The sequence below is a fragment of the Crassostrea angulata genome, chromosome 2 (assembly GCF_025612915.1).
Source record: "Crassostrea angulata isolate pt1a10 chromosome 2, ASM2561291v2, whole genome shotgun sequence".
In the NCBI taxonomy this organism is placed as follows: domain Eukaryota; kingdom Metazoa; phylum Mollusca; class Bivalvia; order Ostreida; family Ostreidae; genus Magallana; species Magallana angulata.
In genome coordinates, this window is record NC_069112.1 from 34,011,063 (window position 1) to 34,035,112 (window position 24,050).

At 32.9% G+C, this 24,050-nt stretch overlaps 1 protein-coding gene, 1 long non-coding RNA gene and 1 pseudogene across 3 annotated transcripts; all 3 read left to right on the forward strand.

Moving 5' to 3' along the window:
- Nucleotides 1-208: 208 nt before the first annotated feature.
- The window catches only part of LOC128173633 (uncharacterized), a 33,467-nt pseudogene continuing 9,625 nt past the window's right edge, over nucleotides 209-24,050 (forward strand).
- On the forward strand, nucleotides 2,326-3,404 carry LOC128173634 (uncharacterized). The gene is made up of 3 exons (XR_008242536.1): nucleotides 2,326-2,408; nucleotides 3,028-3,145; nucleotides 3,306-3,404. It is a non-coding gene; the product is annotated as an uncharacterized LOC128173634 (long non-coding RNA).
- Nucleotides 10,899-22,153, forward strand: LOC128173632 (uncharacterized). Of its 2 annotated transcripts, XM_052839306.1 has the most exons (4): nucleotides 10,899-11,432; nucleotides 18,097-18,534; nucleotides 18,740-18,955; nucleotides 19,154-22,153. In XM_052839306.1, the coding sequence occupies exons 1-4, from the start codon at nucleotides 11,430-11,432 to the stop codon at nucleotides 19,397-19,399; spliced, it is 903 nt and encodes a 300-aa protein (XP_052695266.1). In that variant the 5' UTR covers nucleotides 10,899-11,429; the 3' UTR covers nucleotides 19,400-22,153. The 2 variants fall into 2 exon arrangements, with proteins under 2 accessions (XP_052695266.1, XP_052695265.1); XM_052839305.1 differs by lacking the exon at nucleotides 10,899-11,432 and having other exon boundaries at nucleotides 17,599-18,534.

Consider the following 24,050-nt stretch of genomic DNA (forward strand, 5'->3'; position numbering starts at 1 on the left):
AACCAAAATTTAGGGGGGGGGGGGGCACTACCTTTACACAAGAAAATCCCTTTAGCCTTCTATGTTCCGTTTAAGGAACATTTTATAGCAACAAATTCATTTGTTTTCTTTTCAAAGGTGTATATTTTTTAAGAAGAAAACTGATGAATGGAATAATAGATACATATTTGTTAGGTAGTTTTTTTTTCATATACATGTGTATTTATAAATGTCTCAAACTGAGGCTGTGCAAAGGGTGTGGAGGAACATGCGGGTTGAGAACAAGAGGAAGGAAAATGGGAAAGTTCAAAGTCACATGGAAAGAAATAAAGCAGCAAAGCGCAAGAGAAATGTAGTTCTTTGTTTAAATATAACTTCAGTTTGCATTGGTCAAAGCAACAACAATCATTATATCTACAGGTATAAGCTTTAGTTAAATAAAAATCTATATTTGGTAGCAAAAATATATGATTGCTACATAAAAACAAAATTATTTTCTATTTTTACTGACATATACTTAGTTATTAATTAGGTAATTTGTATTAACATGTGTATGAAGCGGAGGACACTGAAGATCTTGGGAAAACAGAAGAGTAGGATGATTCAGCTAGAGCGAGATTAATTTTTCACGCGGGAGGAAAAGAAATTTGTTAAGCACGCGTTCTCCGTAGAGACCATGTCCCCGGAAGTTAGCGATGACTTAATTAGCAGGACGTCATTGGACATTTGTTGGGCCAACAATGTTCCTTATGTTGGGCCACGGTATGCATTTAACATTGGGCCAACGGCAATTTGCTCATCGGCCCTTAATCAGACCAACTTGTTGGTTTACTGTTGGGCCAATGTAACAGACAAGATTGGGCCAATGTTGGGCCAATGTAGTCATTTAATGTTGGACAAACATCATTTGTATACAGTTGGGCCGATGTAAGTAATTAATATTGGGCCAACGGCAATTTGCTCATCGACCCTTAATCGGACCATCTTGTTGGTTTACTGTTGGGCCAATATAACAGACAAGATTGGGCCAATGTTGGGCCATTGTATTCATTTTAATGTTTGACAAACATCATTTTTGTACAGTTGGGCCAATGTTAGCAATTAATATTGGGCCAACGGCAATTTGCTCATCGGCCCTTAATCGGACCATCTTGTTGGTTTACTGTTGGGCCAATGTAGCGGACAATATAGGGTTATTTTTGGGCCACTGTACATTTTCAATCTGGGGCGAAAATTATTTTTGAGCTAATGCTCATTTGTCCTCAAAATTGAAACAATCAATGTTAGACTAGTTTTGTAATACAATTTAGAGTAGTTTTGTAGTTAGGTTTATTGGTAAAAAGCCCTTTTTAAATACCATATATGCAAGTATAATACATTTTCACAAAAACCCATAGGATAACCTTCAACAATTATAATTTCAGCCTGATTAAAATACTGTGGATCCAATTTAAAGCAAAGAACGTACAGCACTCTGAAATAACTTCTGGACCCATTACTTAAGAAATAAACAACGTTATTTAGTGAACATGGCGTTATGAATAGCAATTGCTCTGTTGGCATATTCCATGATGCGCGCTAGCGCATCATGGAAAATATGCCAGCAGAGCAGTTGCTATTCATAACGCCATGTTCACTAAATAATCGTTGTTTATTACTTATATTTGCATTTTACCACTCGCAAATACCCTGTATTAGCCTAAACCTTTAATTTAATAATAAAAGTTTAAATCAATGTAAACAATTAACATTATAATTTGTATGTTGATTGAATATTTCAGGGAGAAGATGACTCTGGGGTACCCATTTATATTACCAAGCCAAGTGAAACTGCCAAGCTCAATTTGAGCAATCCAACTATTTCACCAAATATTGCAAGGTAAGCTTCTAAATACATAAACAGAATGATTATACATAAAATGAAAATGATAATAATATAAAATATATATAATATTCTAAATTATTTTTTAAATTTATTAATAAATATAGGTATCCTAGGGAAACCACAATTATAAAAGAAAGAGATGGGACTAGACTACGTGAAATTATCTCTCCCTGGGCATCAGTAAATAACACCCATTTTCATGTGGGAGAGCCAGTGAAAGTAACAAGCAATGCCTTATCTGGTGTAATAACAGCATTTTATGAGAATGATGAGGTGAATTACTTTATTTCTAGTGTTATACATAAAAATTGATATTACAATACCATGAATATCTAAAATAAAGAATTATATTTTTTGTTCTCGTTATGTTGAAAACCTTTTTGGGATATTGATTAAACTTGATCATGTATATTTATTTTACTTGAATAACAGAACTCGAAGATTCCACAAATTTCAGTTCCTGTAAACCTTTTCATTGATGACACCTCAACAAATGTCAGTAAAATATGGCAACCAATGCATTGTGCCCAAATGCAATTAGCAGGTACACAAATTAAGAACCGATATCTATTTAAATAATTTGTAGCTAGCCCACCTGAATCTAATGTTCAAGTGAGCTTTAATCTGATCACAATTGTCCTTACTACATATGTATGTCCATCCATCAAGAAGGGTTCAAAGTTTAATGCACAAATAATTAGAGAGAAATATTTAAGAAATAAACAGCAATGTTAAAAAGTTCACAGGGATATGAACTTGGCTGGTCACGTGATCAAATCCTTGAAGTCCAAAAGGCTTCTAAGAAGATTTGATATCACATACCAAGCAAGTATATATCCAAGAGAACTTTTTACATTGCTGTTGAATATTACTTAAACATGTGTGCATTTGCATTTGAGAATGGCAAATCGTTCACAATCATTTAATGGTGTTTTTACATTAACAATATTGCATGTGCGGTAATCATTGTGAGGTCACTTAAACATTGAACCCCGAACAAGCAGTACTGGGTCCCCAGGTGGGGATTATATATCAATATACATGTAGATTATATATGGGAGATGATTTCAATCGTAAGATTCTCAATAATTACTGCAGCAACGTTACACTTTTTGCCAAATTATTGTAAATATCTAATCATTACATGAAATGTTATTTTATAGGTTTTCCTTTCCGATTTCGTAACAATGAGATTTATTCCAATTTTCTTGGAGCTTCTGAGCATGCCTCAGTGTTGAGCATTTCGAAGTTAATTCTGCAGGACATTGAATCTACTCAACAGTAAGTTGAAAAAAAAAATACTCTGAATATAGAACTGTAATTACATCATTCATACTGGTAATTCAATAGTCATTAATGTTTAGCTTGTTTGGTTATAAGGGCCCCGCTCTATGATGTCAAGTTAATTTTAAATTACATTCTTATTACATGTATATTTAAGAAATCCAGTTGAGACAATTGATGCCGATATGAAAACCGGCATTGCAATCAAGATGGAAGTGGCTTCATTGATCGCTGATTTCAACATGCTTTCTCTAGCTTAAACCCACATAGGTATGTAAACGTTGTTTTTAAATTGTTGTAGTACACTTTGTTTTAAACAGATCAAGAAACATTTTTAAAAGGTATCTGATTGATAGAGTATAATTGCATTTATGTATAAAATTTCCTTTATATCAAAATAATATATACATGCTTGCATTACATAAAATTGTAAAGATATTGCATTTCAGTTTTGCACAAATTGACATACCAGTATATGTTTTTAGAAATAAGTACCAGTATAAATTTTGTTTCAGTGCTTGAAAGTCATCTGTCGGGACTTGATTCTCAGCAGCAAATAACTTTCAACATCTGCAAGAACTTAAACAGTCGACAAGGAAAGGATTTGAAAATAATTGTTAGTACTTATTTGCCTGAAATGATTTATGGATCGAATGAATTAAAGTTGTGCCTTATACGAGTTTAGCTTAACTTTGCCCTGGCAGTTGATGCTTTATGTAAACTTCAAAAGCATTATAACTGTGCAGGTGCCCTATAGTGATCAGTCTGTCCATCAGTTACTTGTCTGGGGCTTATAATTCTCTCCCCTAAAGCCCAATTTAGCTCATAATTTAACTATACAGACTGCCTTTGGTTAAAATGTGTGCAGATATCTTGAGCCAAGTATCTATAGAAAGGGCCCTTTGCAATTTTGTCAGCATCTCAATGTTGTCAAGCTATTAAATGATATTTCAAGTTTAACATTAATGGAAACGTTTGTTAAACATTTCAAGGATTTTTTTCATAGCATCTTTATTGCCCAACTTGATAATTAATGATGGTTTTCTTTTCCATTTAGATTCCAGTCGCACCTTTCAGTTTAGAATTTGCTGGTTTGAATACAGTGTATTTGAAGATGACCTGTTTATTAGCTTTGGTAATTATGATAGGCATGAGCCTTGTTTACATAACAAAGCATTGTGAGCTCTGTATCTTTCGTATAATATTAAATGAAAACTTGTTATATTGAAGATAATTGTGGTTTATATGTGTCTTGTTTAATTTAATTGGTTGCAGATAAATATAATGGTATGCAAAGATGCCTTTGATGACGAGGACATTCAGCTCTTAGACAATCTTGTAAAAAAAGTATCTCCAAATTATTGAGGAGCACTTACCTCAACTTAAAAACAAAGTGAACACTCACTTGCTGACACATTAGGTACGTTGATCCATTACACATAAATCAACTTGTATTAAAATTATTCAATCTTAAATCTATACATGTACCAGCAAGGTAGAATTTTATCCCTATTCTTACAACAGACAGACGAAATATCACACCATGGTCCACCTCTTGGATATTCTGAAGATGTTTTTGAAAAGAGGCATGGTGTGATCAGAGCAAAACTTTTCAACCAAGAAAACCAACTCGCAAGAAGTCGAGATACCCCCTTGGCAAAACAAATTCATTGAATCTTCATTTATTTTTTAGTTATTTTCTGAGCATTGAATTTCCATTGGTTTTTGATTGGTACAGGAATCGACTTGAACTCATAACTGAGTTGCATGAGGGAAAAAAACATTGAAAAAGCATTTAACATTGGTTTTTGGATTTATTTTGCATTTATTTTTGATTGAACGTGGCTGGATTTGGCAAAAAAATGCAAATGAGATAAATGATTTGTATGACATCACAGAAAAATGCAAAATCAATCAATACACAATGAATGTAAAAGAAAGAATTTATCTGATGTCATTAAAGATTGTTTTTACATCACAAAAAAATCAAAAAGAAATACAAATGTAACCATTGATGTGATGCAATAAAACTCACAAAATAAGAAAAATTAAATGCATTGAATATGAAAAAATCAAGAAATATATATCAAATTGCCAATAGTTACTCCAAATCTCTAATCATAAAAATGCTAGCAAATATAATGAATAATAAATTTAAAAAAATCTTGTAACCAAAATGTTAATTAATATAAAGGGGAGAAATACCTTTTTTCATGATATTTAAGCATATATATTTGGATTCCGCAGTATATAACAAATATTGATAACATGTTACATTACATTATATACATGCCCATATTGGCAAATAGGGTAACACCGGTAATCAAATCTATCTTAATTTCGTTGTACAGATATACTTATCTGGAATATTTTGTGTAGAGTTTTCAGTTAAATCCAATGTTAAATTTTAAATCCAATGAATAGACAAACTATATACACTTATAAACTTGACTCCAAAATCACATTTGTTCACAAAAGCACTTCAATAAACAAGTGTGGCCTTTCCTTTTGTCTCGTGTCTCAAGTTTCCGATTTTGTTTTGTATTGTCTTGTTGAAGGTCTTCGGTTGAATTTGATCTAACTGCAGTTTTCTGCATTTGGTGTGCATGTACTATGGAAGATATTTAAAATATTAAGAATTAAGTTTTGTGTGCACCGGTAAATGATTTTAAATGTAAAACATTTTGAAAATCAAATCATTCATTTGAATGTTGAATGATGAAACACAGATTGTTTTAAATTCAAGTAACATTGCTGTATAATGGTTCAAAATACCTTGGACTGCTTCCAGTTTATGTTTGTCGAGACCTCTGACCTCTTTGCTGACCCTCAGTTCATCTCTGGTGAACACCATCTCAACTATTTTATTTAGCAGATAAATGCTACCATTATTTGTGGCAGCCAAAGACTTCATCTCTGCTGTCCTTAGTTGTGATGGGTTCACCAAAACGTCACTATATGTATTATTCTCATCATTGATGAGAGGCAACCTTCTCTATAAAAAAAGAATGAAAAGATATATGTATATTTATATATAAATTATACAACATATTGCAATATATCTCTTATGCAATTATCATTTACCTGTCCCATAGTGAAGAAACAAGATATCATATATAAAGCACATTCACTGGTAAATATTTCTGATTTATATATGTGTGTGTTCATTTGTAATTTCAAAATAAATATTCTATGCGTGATTAATTTAAGACATGATAAAATTTTATGAAAATAAAACAATATCATCACTTACTAGCTCTTTAGCAGATGGAGTTTCTTGGTCAACAGTCCGAGAACTTGATCCTGGTGTTTCAAAAGTTGGTGTATAACTAGCGGTATGTACCGGTATACTGGTAGATGCACTTGCAGAGGTCTGGGAGGAATTCTGTAGTGTGTTTGTCAGCATGTGCAAAAATGACAAAATCCCAGATTGCTGCTCAAAGCTTAAGCCTCTGTAGTATCCTTTAGAAAATGAAAATATTTACCATTTTAAACAATTCAATCAAAATGAAGCAGTTGTAACAGTGGTTGTAAGTAAGTCATTTCATCTTTTGTCAAATATGTAAACTTACCTATAACATTTTTCACTGGAGCTGCCAGATTAAAATCAGATTGACCCTGATTTGTCTCCGTTTGGACATGCATTCCAGCATTATATCCATATTCATGGAAAGATGGATCAGGCATCTAAAACAATAACATATAAAGTAAATTTAGAGAAATTTCAATTCATTAGTTGCCCTATTTTTATAGAATAAACAATAATGATTGCTTAAATCGGCTAGTTTACATGTAACCATTTAAGTTTCTTTTGTTTACAGTTTTTACTTTCAAGTTCTTATATAATCCACGTTAATTATGATATTTAGGTACATACATGTACTGATACATGTACTAGTAAATAATAAAATATATACATCTTCAAACTCCATTGCACTGTCAATATGATGATCGTGAAAATTCTCACCATCATTTAGAATGCCCAACCCCTGGCCTATTATAAAGGAGGTAGATTCTTGATATTCTTTCATGACTGGAGTTTTCCGAGGAGACTTTGGCATTTTGTTGTGGAATGACTTGGAAGGTGATTTTTAAAGAGACTTGGATGACGATTTTGGGGGCAAATTGGATGGAAATTTCTAGGGAGCGACTTGTATGGCGAATTCTGGAGGAGCAACTTGGATGGCGAATTCTGGAGAAGCGACTTGGACGGCGATTTCTGGAGGGGCGACTTGGACAGCGATCTAAACTGCGATTTCTGAAGTGACTTGCATGGAGTTTTCTGAAAATTTGACGGAGTTATCTGAAGTGACTTTGACGGAGTTTTCTGCAGTGACTTGGATGGAGTTTTCTGAAGTGACTTTGACGGAGTTTTCTGAGGTGACTTGGACGGAGTTTCCTGAAGTGACTTGGACGGAGTTTTCTGAAGTGACTTGGACGGAGTTTTCTGAGGTGACTTGGACGGAGTTTTCTGAAGTGACTTGGACGGAGTGTTCTTTGGCGGAGTTTTCTAAAGTGACTTGGACGGAGTTTTCTGGGGGAGCGACTTGACCGGCAATTTCTGGGGGAGCGACTTGACCGGCGATTTCTGAAGTGACTTTGACGGAGATACAACCGTTCCTTTCATTAAAAATCATGCTCCGAAAATCGGAGACATAAAAAACAGAGATTGGCAACTCCGCCATTAGCGTGTAAATGTTACGGGACCAACCTTACTTTGAGAACTAAAAGAGCAACAGCAATCTTGTATAAATAATTAAATTTGAACCTGATAGTGAACATGAACCTGTAAATATGTTCAAGCATGTTTTATTTATGAAATATTTTCAAAAACTCTTTATTTAGTTTTTAAATTACTGTTTTAAAACTTATTGACTTTTCACAAAGTAATAGTAATGCATTACTTTACTCATGTAATGGCAATGTAATGCATTACTTCAAGAAAATTAAGTAATGGTAATTTAATGCCCTAATTCATGAAGTAATGGTAATGTAATGCATTACTTTACTATCTAATTCACCCCAAACCTGATTTCAACTAAGCCGGAAAACATGAACATGAACATTTAACTTGGTTCTTAAATCGATAAGATTGTATATATTATATGATGTTTAAGTCTTTCAAAATGTATAATCCATTATAGATTTTGCTTACAATGCATTGTTTAAAATTTAAATTCAATTTAATGAACTAAAGAGCCAACGAACGAGAAGGCAAATTCAGACTTGGTTTTTATTTTCTTTGTACAAAATTCCTTTGGAGACGAACAGCAGTCATACCGCAAGTCATACCGAAAGCCAATGAAACATCTATTTAATTTGTAAAACATCTGTGTATAACCCGTCCCGATTTTAATTCCGGCTTGCGCATGGAGTTTGGTAGTATTATGGTGAAAGATTGTCAAAATAAAATTCACAACTTTTCAAAAATGGCATATTGCGTTTGCAAACTTTAATTTCGATTCCACCATCAACCTTTTCTATTGATTAATGAGCTCGTACACCAACTGAATCTTTAACGGCGTTTAGCATTCAGTTACGTAACTCAATCCACATTTGGACCCGAGCAAGAATATTTTGATCAATAAAACTATTTGTTTATTTTCTAAATAGAATTTATTTTGTTTATACACCAAGGACCTAAAAAGATTTAATGCGTGTTTTTATAATACATATTTACTGAAATGCATGAAGACTTTTTTCACTTGACCCCGTCTAAAAATATCAAAAGCAGGTAAAGTGGCGATATCAATAGTAAATTGCATCAAGAATTTAATAGTTCTAATTTTCTCCACAGAATGTGTGTGTTAATAAGGTTAATCAGTCCAAAACTAGCACATTTTTGTGCACTGTAAATTTTAGTTTTATACTATGGGAGGCACTGTAGCTAGTAGGTAGTCAATCCCATTTTTTTTTCAGACCAGGAGCTATAGACCTGCAGCAAGAATTAAAACAAGAATAACAAGTAAATGAGTTAACAATTTTTTTTTTTAAATTGTTTATACTAAAATTACTGGTGAATAATCTTTTAAATTCTACTTACTTTCAATGACTGTCCGTAAATATAATCCTTGAAAGGGAAGTTTTCCCCCTGTCCCAATACAATTGAATTTCACTGCAAGGGAGTTTGTCATTAATGTTTTTAAAATTCTTCGCACACACATTTCTGTAGAGTCACCGCCAATGGTATCCAAATGATGAATCTAAAGATCAATAAAAACAAGTGTATATAAAGGTACTTTCATAAAAGTTCAAGTATTTTTTGAAAAGAAAAATTTAGAAAAGATAAAAATGAGCATAATTAATATTTAAAATCTGTTCTCATGAGTGGTTTACAACCCCCACCCCCTACCCCCCACAATTATAGCTTCAATTTTAAAAATGATTTTAAAGCTGTTTTTAAATACTTCTTTGCTCACCCGTTTGGCATAAACATCTTTGTCTAGAAGAAGTTCTTCCATTTTTTCCATATCAGCTTCAGATTCCAGAGGAAGCTTCATTTGCTGTGAAGCTGGTTATCTTCAGTAGAAATGTTTACATCAACTTTTTTGGATAGCAAATGTAGTAATTTGGAATTAACATACACTTGAGTTTTTATTTCCTCAAGAATGCTAAGTAGTTTTCTCTCCTTAACTGAAAAAAATAAGAAGATGGACATTATGAAATAATCTAGAATAACATTAAATTCTGTAGCAGAAACATTTACAGGTTATTGATAAATGCAATTATTTAAGTTGTATCATTCTTTTTCAAACTATTCAGATTTGATGTATTAGTATACGTATAATACGTGCCTCTAATGGTGTACAGTTATAGCAAAAAATTATCTTGTATAAAGAAATTCTTAAACGGTTGCACCACTCCCGTATTTGATGCCTTGCCAGTAATGCTGCAGCACGCCTCCCTTCTCTTCCTGGAAATATTTCTTCTAAGTGTAGGAAGTCCATCCTGCATAATAAAATCATGTAAAACTTCACATCTAGATCTCGGTCCATAATAGCTATATTTTGTTTGTTATATATACTTGTGAGGGTAACTGCATTACCTATGATGTTTTATACCCTATGACAGCCTGGCTTGTGACAATATGTTCTTTTATAGAAAGAGATATTTACCGGTATATTTATTCAAATTTAATTGATATAATAATGATTGCATGTTGCTTATACACAATGTTGCTAGGGAACAAAACATCAATGAAACTTTGACCAGACCTGTTTTTTTTAAACATCATTAAATGTACCAATTCAACTACATTAAGAAAATTTTCCTTTAGTCTACAGATTTAAAACTTTTCTTTAATTTCTATTCTTAAATCCCTATACCTGTTACAGGAGAATCACTTCTGGGTTGGGGGAAAGTTACAGATCCTAAAAGTGACCTTCTTGGAGACCTTCGAAGAGTTGGTGTGCCTGTAGACTGGTGAAGTACTTGTTTTACCGGAGTAAGGACAGGCAGTGGTGGTAATGGTGGCAAGCTGCAAGATTTGCTCTTGTTTGTACCGTTATCAGCCTTTTTCTTAATAGGACTAGAAGACTCATCACTCATCAAAAAAAAAAATCAGGGGAAGGAAAAAAAAAATTGACCCAAAAACTGGAAATATTGAAAAATGCTTATCCAAAATTTAGTTATTTTCTTTCTTATGTAAATGTGTACAGTATATATGTTTCATTTTTAGCCGGGCGTATTGCTCAAAGAGCAATAGCCGGCTATTGTCAGCCTGTTCAAGGCGGAAGCTGACCGCAACACCGCCATACGAACTTAAAAGAGTGCATGTTAACTCAGTACTAATCATTGCTGCTTAGTTGAATTGTATTTAAAATTCTACCCTGTTTAATATAGTAAAGAAAATGAAAACAAAGAAGCATGTTTGTATAGACTTTTTTTTTCATTTGAAATGTATGGAAGATTTGAATATTACTGCTCCACATGCACACTCTGTATAGTACGTATTTCAATGTTCATGCGCATACAGAAATAGTACCAGAAGTAAATGAATTTTCATTTAAATTCATGTACACATATGAGATATAATTTTCAATTTCAAAATTTCAAATGTACAAAAGTGATATAAATAACACTTATGATTAATATAGACATGCTTACGTTTCGAATAAAAAAAATCATGTACAATGCGTAGTAATATCAAAACGTAAACAAGATAGCGTGGGTTTGAGAAAGCGAAAGTGTCCAGAGAAGATTTTGAGCAGATTTTCATCATTAGAAGGAATTCAGTAAACAACAACTGCGTAAAAAGATCAAGAATTAGAGAGAAGTTGACATGGTAAATATTGCTTTTCTTATTTATGGAGCTAATCTAAGTTTTGAGCCATAAAAGATATATAACATGTAGTACCTCGGCAGGCACATGCAATGTTTACAAGATTGATATACATTTTTACTTTGCGCGTAAAAATGATTAAGTTTTTCTAAGATTATTTTTGATAGTTTATTAAACATCCACGACATACATGTTTGTAGAAAAAAGATGTTTCAATACTGGCCTAGTCATTTTTCAATGTTTACAAATTAAGGTCACGTGATCCCCACTAGAGCTTTAAGATGTACCCTCTATATATAGAACGGTGTTTTCCAACAAATTTCTTTCCTTGATCGGCTATCGTCGCATCATTTTGCACAGACTATTACAGTATTTGTATTAATTTTCCTTATCTATCAGTTATTAGAAACCTTGATTATTGATTAATAGGTTTGACTAAGGTCATACGAGTACATTTTTTTTAGATAATTCATTATATGGAGAAATGATTAAGAAATTAACTTGTATGATAAATGATCCTTAAGACAGGGGAAATCTGACAAAGATAGGAATTGAAATCTTGGAGAAAACACAATTTTGAAACTTGGAGATAATTAAAAATTGAAACTTGGAGGGAAATTTGAAAAAACTTGGAGAAATTGAAAATTGGAAACTTGGAGATCATGAATTGTCTTGTATCTGTTACATGCATGTAAATCTTGGAGGGAAGACATATGTTATTGAAACTTGGAGAAAATAGAAATTGAAACATGGAGAGAAATTGAAAAACCTGAAGAAATTTAAAACTTTGGAAACTTGGTGATCATAATTGTCTTTGAAAAAAAAGAATATTATGTGAGATATTGAAGCTTGAACTTTCCATATATTTATGATATAAAATATGGTGGATTTTAAAGTATTGTGCAATGCTGACTATCATCAAGGTGATGAATTTTTGTTTAGCGATTTGTCTAGGGGAAGGCAGTGTGTTGCTAATTGTGTTGTATTTCTACTGACAGCATTTGAAGAGAACTATTCTTTTCTTGAATGGTCAAAGGACATATTACACAAAATTTTACATCTTGGGGATTATTTATACTTAAAAATTAGAAATGTTTTGTCTGAAACATCAGATTTCTTACATCCTTCATCGATTCCTTGTCACATGAAATTTGACAATGTGTTTGTTCATTTTCAATTGAAATCAACAATTAGTGGATCAATTTCCTCAGATTTTACAGGCAACTGGCCATTATTGTCATTAGAGATTGCATTTGCAACCCTATGCAGTGGAACTGCTTCCAAGTTGATGATATTCATATGTGTTGGTACAGCAATTGGAATCATGTTTTTTCCGCCACTCTGTAAGCATGACCTCATTGGTCAGATTCAAACATCAGCATTTGATGAATGTTTGTTTGTCAAATATTAAGAGTGTAAACAACAATGAATGGATTTGTAAAACATGTTTACTTGCCATTCAACAAGGTAAAATTCCTGCATGCAGTACTGCAAATAATATGAAATTTCCCATTATTCCAGAGCAGTTGAATATTACTCATCTAGAGGAAAGACTTATTTCACCAAGACTTGCATTTATGCAACTTAGAGAGCTTCCAAGAGGTGGCCAATTAAATTTAAAGGGTAATGTTGTTAATGTACCAGCAGATGTCAATGCAACAGTAAAACAACTACCAAGAATGTTGGATGAAACAGAAACAATACCAGTAAAATTAAAACGAAAACTGTCATATAAACACAGTGTTGCATTTGAGAAAATTAGACCAAACAAAGTGCTTGAAGCTGCAAAGTGGTTAGTTGAACATAGTGATTTATTCAAAAATGAAGGCATAGAAATAAACAATTCTTGGTTTGAGGATGCAAGCAGGTGTATACAAAGTGAAGAAGTTGAAGATAATCAAAACTTAGTAAATGATGCCCCTGAGACACAGAATTTGTTGCAATCTAAGGATGCAAATCAGTCCTCTGATGACTGGACTGAAGAAGATAATTTTCATGACCGACCAACAGGCAATACTGACACTGTTTTACAAGCAATGGATTTTAGGGAATATAACCAAATATTGTCTTTAGCACCTGGTGAAAATCAAACACCCCTTGGTCTATTTCAAGATGTGTATTCTGAGTATTTAGCTTTCCCAACTATATATTGTGGACAAGCTAGACCAGACAATTCGTTAAGATCTATTCCAGTACATTATAGCAATATTTGTAAATGGGAATTACGAAATGTTGATAGAAGGGCTGCGATGTCTATACCAAATATTTTCTATAAACTAAAACGACTTCAAATTAAACAAATTCGTGACAAAGTGACTCTAGCAGTAAGAAAATGTAAAACCAAAGGGAAAAAAATGACTGTTTCTGAAGTGCTATCTCCTAACTTTGTTGACAATTTGGTAAAACAAGATGATGGATTTAGAGTACTGAGGAACTTAAGGGGATCACCACCTTATTGGGAGCAAACAAAGAAAGATGTATTTGCTATGATCAGGCAATTAGGAACACCAACTTGGTTTTGCTCCTTTTCAGCTGCAGAAACTAAGTGGCCACCCCTACTGAAATGTTTAAACAAATTGGTCAAGCAAAAGTCTCTAACTGATGAGGAAGTCAGTGCATTGACATGGGAAGAAAAATGCATTTTGATAAAATCTGACCCAGTAACCTGTGCAAGGTATTTTGAACATAGATTCCAAACATTTCTGGTCAATGTGATGAAAAGCAAAATGAATCCAATTGGAGAAATTGTTGATTTTTTTTACCGAGTAGAATTTCAGCAAAGAGGATCTCCACATGTGCACATGTTAATTTGGATAAAAGATGCACCTGAATACAATGGAACAAATCATGAAGAAGTGGCAAAATTCATTGATAAACATGTTACATGCAAAAAAGATGATGAAATATACAATTTAGTTAATTACCAAACTCATAGACATGCTAGAACCTGTAGGAAAAAAGGAAAAGCCATATGTAGATTCAATTTCCCCCTTCCTCCCATGCCTAATACAGTTGTTCTGGATCCCATTCTTGATGAAGAAGAAAAAGCCCTTGGAATTCAGAATTTTCATAAAATTGCCAAAATGTTATCTGATATGAAATCAAATGATACACAGGAATTTGTCATTTTTGATGACTTTCTATGCAAACTAGACATGAATTTGGCATCTTACTTGCAGGCAATACAGTCAACACTGTCTGTCTCCAAAATTTTCTTAAAGCGTACTGTGGAAGAAGTGCGCATTAACAGCTATAACAAAACTTTATTGAAGTGCTGGGAGGCAAACATGGACATACAGTTCATACTTGATCCTTATGCTTGTGTTTCATATATAGTGTCATATATCTCAAAAGGTCAAAGGGGTTTATCAAACATATTATCTGAAGCATGCAAAGAAGCCAAACAAAAAGACAGTGATATAAGACAGCAAGTAAGAAGAATTGGTAATCAATTTCTTAGCCATGTGGAAATAGGTGCGCAGGAAGCTGCATACTTGGTTCTTCAAATGCCTTTGAGGAAATCTTCCAGAGAAGTGGTTTTCATTGACACAAATGAATTAAACAATAGAACAGTCTTACTAAAACCATATTCCAGTTTAAAAGATATGCCAGAATCCTCAACTAATGTGGAATCAGATAATGCTTTAAAACGCTACAAGAGACGACCAAAACAGATGAGCAAATACTGTTATGCAGATTTTGTTACTTGGTTTGATACATCTCTAGAAAAGTGTAAGAAGCAAGTTGAAAATTGCGAAGGAGAATTGTTGGAGGAAGATTATTCACATGACCTAGAAGATGATATTTTAGCTTCAGCTGAATCAAATGAAGATACAGACAGTTTTTCTCATAATGAGCAGACATTGTTTGAATTTAGAGATGGAACCATTATGAAGAAGCGCAAAAAGCAGAAGGTATTGAGATACCATACCATTGCACTAAATGTTGATAGGGAAGGTCATTATAGGCAGTTATTGATGTTATTTACAAAATGGAGAAAAGAGGAAACAGATCTCTTACATGGCTGTCATACATATGAAGAAAGTTTTACGAAGGTTAAGGATGAAGTGGAGGGAGTTAAAGCTCGATATATGAAGATATCATGTGAAATTGGAGAGGACATGTTGCATGATGTAGATGATATGGATGACTATCAAAGGAATGTTGTCTTGCCTGAAAATGAACATCAAGAAACAATTGATTCTGCTCAGGGTTCTACATTGTCTGATAATTTTGGTTGCTTTGACCCTGGAACAGAAAGTCATTGCACAGGCACAGTATCAAACAATGAATATGATATTGGTCAGGATTTTGGAATAGCACGTAAGCGATTTGAGAATGAATCGTTACCAATGAATGAAATGTCAGATAATAATTACAGGTCATTAGTACAGAGTCTGAATGAAAAACAGAAGCAATTTTTTTACAATGTTTTAAACCATTTCAAAACAAATGAAACGCCCTTGTATACATTTCTTACTGGTGGAGCAGGTGTAGGAAAAAGTGTTCTTTTGCGATCTCTTTACCAAGCTCTTATTAAGTACTTCAATCATAAAGTAGGTGAAAACCCAGATAACCTGAAAGTACTTCTTTGTGCACCTACTGGCAAGGCAGCTCATAACATAGGAGGAAATACAATACATTCTGCATTTGGTATACCAGTTGGAAGAGGATTTGCATTCAAGCCCCTAGATATGCACCAGCTCGATTCTATGAGATGCAGGTTCTTTCATTTGAAAATTGTATTCATAGATGAAATCTCAATGGTGGGAAAAAGAATGTTTAATTTCATAAACTTAAGGTTACAAGAGATAAAAGGGTGTTGCAAACCATTTGGTGGTGTAAGTGTGATAGTATTTGGAGACTTGTATCAGTTAAAACCTGTAATGGATTCCTGGATATTTACTATACCTCGTGTAGGCATTGAATCTATTGGTGCTAATTTGTGGCAAGACCATTTCACCATTTTTGAATTAGAGGAAATAATGCGTCAAAAAGATGACAAATCATTTGCCCAACTTCTGAATAGGCTACGGGAAGGAAACCATATGATTCCACAGGACATACAGATTCTGCAGTCAAGACTGCTCAATGCACCAAATGCTATTCATCCACCAGACTTAGATTTGATACCTCATTTATTTACCACCCGTGCAGAGTGTGATTTGCATAACTTCCATCTATTAACAAAACTGCCTGATTCTATGAAGGCAGTTGTACACTCAATTGACAGTGTTTCAGGAGATGTTCCATGTTCATTAAAAGAAAAAATATTGAACAAAGTGCCAGATGATGCAGGGAAAACAATGGGACTTCAAAAAAATCTCCATCTTGCCATTGGACCCCCATATGAATTGTGCTTAAATGTAAGTGTAGAAGATGGCTTAAGAAATGGGGCATCCTGTTCAATAAAAATGTTCGACTATCGTGTAGATTCATCGCATCATCGTGTCAGTATTGTTTGGGTTGAGTTTGAAAACTCCTCATCTGGCTGCCAATGGCGACAAAAATATTCCAGTTTATATACAACAAATGTTCCCCATAGCTGGACACCAATATTAGAGGTTACAAGATGTTTTAACATTCAGCATTACAAAACTTATAATGTTGTTAGACGACAGTTTCCCCTACAGATGTCTGCAGCAAAGACTATACATAAGGCACAAGGGTCTACTATGAATAGTGCAGTTTTACATTTTGGAAGCAGGAAAAATGACCATATCCATTATGTTGGTTTAAGTCGTATCAAAAACCTGTCCAACCTCTTTATCAAGGAATTAAACTCCAAAAAGATAAGTATTTGTTCAGATGTCCGAGAGGAAATGAACCGTATGACAACAACATCACCACTGCAACTCAGGTTACCAGATCTGAGTAAACTGAACAATAATTGTGCACTTGTATGTTTTCATAACTGTCGCTCTTTGAGAAAACATATTGATGATCTTCGTACAGACATTTATTTGAAGCATGTGGATATTCTAGCTTTATGTGAAACTAGAGTATTTGAATCAGACCTAGATCTCAACATTGAAGGACTCTCTTTGTTTTGTGCTGATCAACAACAAAGCAAACATGGAATGGCATTGTACTACAAACCAAATATCGTTCAGAACCAATTAATTGCAACCTTAATTAGTGGTATAGAACTACTTATTACAATCTTGGATGTTGCAAATATTTGTTTTATTTATTGTCCTCCAAAATCAGCTACCAATCAGAATTTTGCAAATGTCATGCAATATTTACAGTCAATCATAAATATAACTAAACCAACCATTATAATGGGAGACTTTAATCAAAATGCATTACAAAATTGTTCAGTATTAAACTTCCTTCAGCACAATTACTCATTTCATCAAATTTTGAAATCTCCAACAACTGATTATGATTCTTGTTTAGATCATATTTACATAAATTTCCCCCAAGATCGTCTTTGTCTTTCTGGAACATTAGAATCATACTATTCTGATCATAAACCAATATATTTATCAGTGATATCAGAAACATCTTAAAACATGATAACTTTTCAGCTTGTCACAAGTCTAAATTCATCTTGTTGTGCCTGCCAATACAAATGTATTACACCAAACAATATATTCATTCAATTTTCTTAATCTGCTGTACATTAATATTCAATAAACTAATTAACATATCACTGTTTCAGGCTACAACTATCTCTCTGTCAGATCTGATGGCTCAAAAGGGTCAAATCCCTTACACTAAGAGTGTTAAAGCCAAAGTGATCGACACCGATCCGGAACATTCCTACACCAATGAGAGAAATGAGTCACGTATTCTGAAAAACTGTGTCATAGCTGATGAGGGAAAAGCAGTTCTGTGCGTCGTGTATGACCAGACAAAATTCCCAAGATTCAAGGAGGGGAGCTCAGTTATCTTGAGAAATGTGATTAAGAAGCCTGACGGGGTTGCTGTCACTAGCAACACAAAGGTATTCCCCTGTGCAGAAGTTAGTGTTCCTGAGCACATTGTGAACCAAGCTAAAAATCTTCTGCACCCCCCACCTGCCCCAACAAAGACGGTGAGCGAAGCTTTGAATTCGCCGCCTAAAGAGAGAGTTTCAATAAAGGGGACAATCACCCAGGTAAGACACAAACTTTACAAATTCAATTTGACATTTTGTTATTAATATTTATCAAAAAATTGTTAATGGAGTGATTTAATTTAATTAGTATATGTCTGATATATATGCCATCGTCTAAGTTTATGTATTTTTTTATAAATCATCTCTTCCTCATTATTATAACAACTATTATCTCTTATCTTACCTATATTTTTCTATATTTTAGGAAGAAGCAACAAGACAAGTTTTTGTAAGGGAGGAAAGAGTTAATGTAAAGAACATTTACATAGAGGATGCAACAAGCAAGTGCAAAGTTGCATTGTGGCGCAGCTTTGCTGAAAAAGACATAAGACCAGGAGATTATGTCCATATCACAGATGTTGTGATCAACACCTTCCGCAATGAAGTGTCCTTGACAACAACTTCAAAAACCAAAATTACAGTAAGTAGTTATACTTATCACTTTCTTACTTGCTAAGAGTGCCAACTTCATATACAAACAAAAAAGGAGTTGCATACTACATGTAGTATATAAGTGTAACAAAGATGTCATGATTTGACAATGTATTTCTCAATATTCCTGATTATGCAAGAACTGGGGTAAAGAACTGAAAAAATAACCATGATCTTATGTTTTTAGAAGACGGATTGTCCTCCAGAAGTGAAAGTCAAGCAGGCTGTCTCTGGCTGTGTTGATGGGGAAAATATGACATTCCTGTTGGAAGATGATACCATTCTAACCATGCCATTGGAATTGGTAGAAGTTGCCCTACCAAATGTTGAGAAAGAGGAAATTGAAAGTTATGTAATCAGCCGCTGCAATCCGATGCTGTCTATTAGATGCACCTCAAAGGGGAGCAGTGTCATAAGCATTGAGTTTTTGTGAACATTAATGTAATGTTCTTTGAACACTTAATAATCTTAAAGGAATTCTAGAAATAATCTCCGCCATGTTTAATGTCTCCATTAAAAGATGTTTACTTTTATCATAAACATTTGCTTGAAAATAATTTGGAAATTTTCTGCTGTCCAGAAACATTTTTAGATGTGAACTGATCAATTGCATGTTGAGTAGTTGTATTGTTTTGTAGGAGTGTGGATGTTCTTGTGAATTTTGTTTTTTTTGTTATGCTTGTCTGCATATTTCTTATCAAATTGTAACATTTTTTAAAGCAAGTTCTGCTTTTTTGTATATATTTCATCTAAATACTTTGTTTGTTTACATATGGATTGTTCTAAACAGAGAGTCTAGAAATCTTAACATACGGCTATGTTTCAAGGTGATTTTGCCTTGTTTCTTATCTGGCATAGAGACTCTGCATATACCAGGTTATGTCCTGCTTCCTAATTTCACTTATTGTATAGCCATTATTGCAAATATCATTTTTATAAATTTCTCAGAATAATATCATTACACAGTCCTATATGTTCATACATTTCGTTAAAAAAAAACAGGTTGTGAATAACAACATACAATGTCCTTTGAAAATATATCATACAATATAATTCTTTACCTTTCAATTATTCCTATATTTCATTGCCCTATTACATTTTCATTTACCTGACTATAATCCTAAAATATGTGTCATACCAATTGTAACATATATTTTGCATAGAACATATGAAAGTTGACATCATTAGTATTTTTGAAACCTGATATTTTTCAGAAAGTGCCAAAAAATGCCATATTTTACAATTGTTTACCTCTTACATATTTTTATATTTCATTGCTCAATTACTTTTTCAATTATGCTTCCTAAAATCCCAAAATATGTGTCATACTAATTGTGTAGTGCCGAAAAATGCCATGACCTTTTCATCAATTGTGTGCTTGTCTGAAATAGTATTGATGCATTTCTCTCTGTGGACAAGTTATCTTCTAAAATATGTTACAGTTTTTTTTTAAATTGTTCAGTTCTCCTACATGTTTAACATAAACATGTTAATTGTACAAATATTGTAACATTTTTCTACCTTTAAATTTATTGTTGTTTTGATAATGTAGTACACATATGTAATGTTGGGTTTTTGTTTAGTTTACCAAACCTTTACTTGTAATGTTTACATTACATGTATTTCTATTTCTTAAAAGATTGTGTGCTTATTTCATGCCAATTTTAATATTCATAAGTACTTATGAAAATAGGATGGCCAATCATATATCCTAATTACACCCAATCATTTACTCTAATTTTCCCTATATAGTGCCAAAAACAGTGCTGCCAAATAGAACTCATATCTTGCCATGAAAATAGCACATATTTTTGTTTTATATTTCCTACTGTCCTTAAAAGATGTCTTAATGTGTTCAGCTAGTCTTGTATATATGACTTTTGTTACCTATGTTTTGATTGTTAAAATCTGATAATACTCATTTTCAATTGCAATGTCTTCAAACTTTCAAAGACCATCATGCTCACGCATAAAATGTTCATTTACATTGTCTGACCATATATTGCCCCATCAGAAATGTCTGATGTGTTATTTTTTTTTTCATCTTCAAAATCAATTTTACTTGTTTATTTCATTTCCTTGGGCATATTATTTGATTAGTGCACACTTGACATTAAAAACCATATAGAATTATATTTTGCTTGAAAAGGTCCATAATCTACAAACAGTTTTGCTTACGATATCTACCTTGCACAAACAATATCAACTGCTTAAACACATATGATATTTGAAACGTGCTTTTCAAAACAAACCAATCACCAGTACACTGTTTAAAAACTTAAATTATTTTAACATCATAGTAAGTACGTAAGATCAACTATGATGAACAATTTCAAACATAGGCTTAGTTGTTGATTGTTCTAGTTTTATGACTAGACAAAAAGTTATTCATATCTAGATTTACTCTTTAGATAGCAGTGTCTAATCTGTAGGTAGTACTTATTAGGATGTGTTGTATAGATACTAGAAAATTTTTTACCTTCTAGAATAGATTATACCCCTGCTCAGAAGAAGATGCTTTTATTTACCATTTTACCCATGTGTCTGACTGACTGTAACAAATTTTAATAACATTTCTCTCTGCAACTATTATTCTAAAATGCTTGACAATCAAACACTGTGTTTGTTTAGGTATGCTAAATGTAGGGATGAATTTTTGTACAAATATTGTGTCGATTTTCTGTTAAATTGTTACTGTTTCTATGTTAGATATACATTTTAAACATATTTTCACAACCACTCATTAATTGTGTTTCAAACTTTCACACTCTTTTCGTCCAGTCCTGCTAGAAGGAGGGTTTCTTATCTAAATAAAGAAACTTTGGCTCATTCTGTTTCTTTATCTCATAGCGGGGGTATTGTTACTGAGCATTGGCTAGCAGATACATGTGATTTTTTTCTGTTTCACATTTTATGCATGTGTTCTTCTCCATACAATTTTGTTGTGTATGAAATATCATATGTTTTAAAAAAAACCTTCCACTGCTCCTTTAACTGTTATTATTATTCATTGATATTGCATTTAATATATCGCTAATCTGTTTGTTTATCCTATTGGTGAAAAATTACTTTACATCTACATAGTTACTAGATTCTGCCTCACCAAAGACAGCGTTCTTTGTTTTACAAAAGTAATAATTTCTTGGTTTATTCATACTTTATCTATAGTTCATATTTGTTAAATATGTGACTTATCAAACGTTAATAAATCTCTATCACAAACAGATACTTGTTTTGATTTACTGAGTTTATTTGAGAATTAAGTACCTGTAATCTAACAATCTCAAAAGTCCAATGCATGATTAATTTATTAAAAGTACTCTGTAGGCAAATGAATACTTGTAAAATGACACAAAATGCCCCTACCATGCAAAATAAATAAACAACTTAATTCAAAATAAATAAACATCTTAATTCATATTTCCTAAAATCCAAGGAAATATACCGGGTATGTTCATTTTCTGCAGACTTGGAATTGCACTGATATCTGCAGCTATGGGTAAAGCTCAAAATATTATAAAAAATAATGGAAATAACGCATCAAAATGAGAAAATACTAACAAACCAATAACAATTTAGATGATTATAGTTTCAATATAAATGTAATTCTATATTTTTTATAAATTAAAACGCACAAAACCCTGCATCTTAGCCCGGCTTTCAGTACTTTCAGTACTTTGATTTTTTTTGTTATCTTTTTATAGATTGTATAATAATTACTCATAAACAATTATTCTTTCTAACATCTTTTATCTTTGATAGATAAATATTCAGTTTGGTATGTGTATTTACCACAACATTTTGGTTTGGGGGATCTCCTGTATCAGACCTACTTGAAGGACATCTGATGACTGTTGCATAGGAGAATTCTGGAATTCAATGAAAAACAATCTTCATGACAAAACAACAAAGCTCTGATGAGACTCTGCCTATACTGGTGTACAGTTATAGCAACATTTTTTATCTTGTATAAAGAAATTCTTACACGTTTGTACCACTCCCGTATTTGATGCCTTGCCAGTAATGCTGCAGCACGCCTCCCTCTCCTTCTAGAAAGATTACTTCTAAGTTTAGGAAGTCCATCCTGAACAATAACAATCATGTAAAACTTCACATCTAGATTTCGGTCTATAATAGCTTTATTTTGATATCTCGGAATTTCCTGGCAAAATGCACATCTACATATTGTGTTCTAAATATCTGCAAAATTTGACGAAATTCTGTGTGGCGGTTTATGAGGAGTTGCGCTGACAAACTGTTCAAATCTATATAAAAGGTATGGCCAAAAACCTAAGTTTTTAGTGCATAAATTCCCGGAAAAAATAATGTGAAAGAGCGAAAATAAGATGGGGCGAAAATAACTCTGTATACAGTAATACCAAAACATCAATAACATGGGCATAAAATGCTTACAGTCCTTTGGTCACTGGATGGATTGCTGACTATAGAGGGTAGTGGATTTGCCGTCTACAAAGTAATATATTTACATCAATATTTATAAAGACATTAACTTAAATTAGTATTTTCAAGGAATTAACTTTTCATGGCACGGGAATTTGATATATTTAAGGAGGAAGTGCTCACAGATTTCGTCTATGTGTAGGAAATCTATCCTGAATTATAACAATCATGTAAAACTTTACATCTAGATCTCGGTCCTTAACATATATAATTTAATATCTCTACAGAGAAAGGATGACATAACTGCTCTCTAGGGCCCCTTTTTCTACGACACATTACATTTAATCTACAACGATTTTGATAGTTTTCAAATATGAGTGAATAAATAAGACACCTATTGAATAGTTTCAATAGTTCCGACACATTTTAATTGTGAGGGTAGCTGCAATACCTATGATGTTTTATACCCTATGACAGCCTGGCTTGTGACAATATGTTCTTTTATGGAAAGAAAATATGCAAGAAGTAGTACAATAGAGGGATAATTTCAACCACTATTTGTCATAATCATGATATATTTGTGTGTGTGTTTGTGTGTGTGTTTCCTAAGGATCCTTGATTGGTGTATAAACAAATTAAACAGTTATGAATCTGATGCATGTATTATCAATTATATATATTTA

Coding starts and splice junctions, on each gene's coding strand:
- LOC128173632 (XM_052839305.1), top strand. CDS start 18,007: ATGTATTACACCAAACAATATATTCATTCAATTTTCTTAATCTGCTGT. Junction 18,535..18,739: donor TAAAGGGGACAATCACCCAG/GTAAGACACAAA, acceptor TCTATATTTTAG/GAAGAAGCAACAAGACAAGT. Junction 18,956..19,153: donor CTTCAAAAACCAAAATTACA/GTAAGTAGTTAT, acceptor TTATGTTTTTAG/AAGACGGATTGTCCTCCAGA.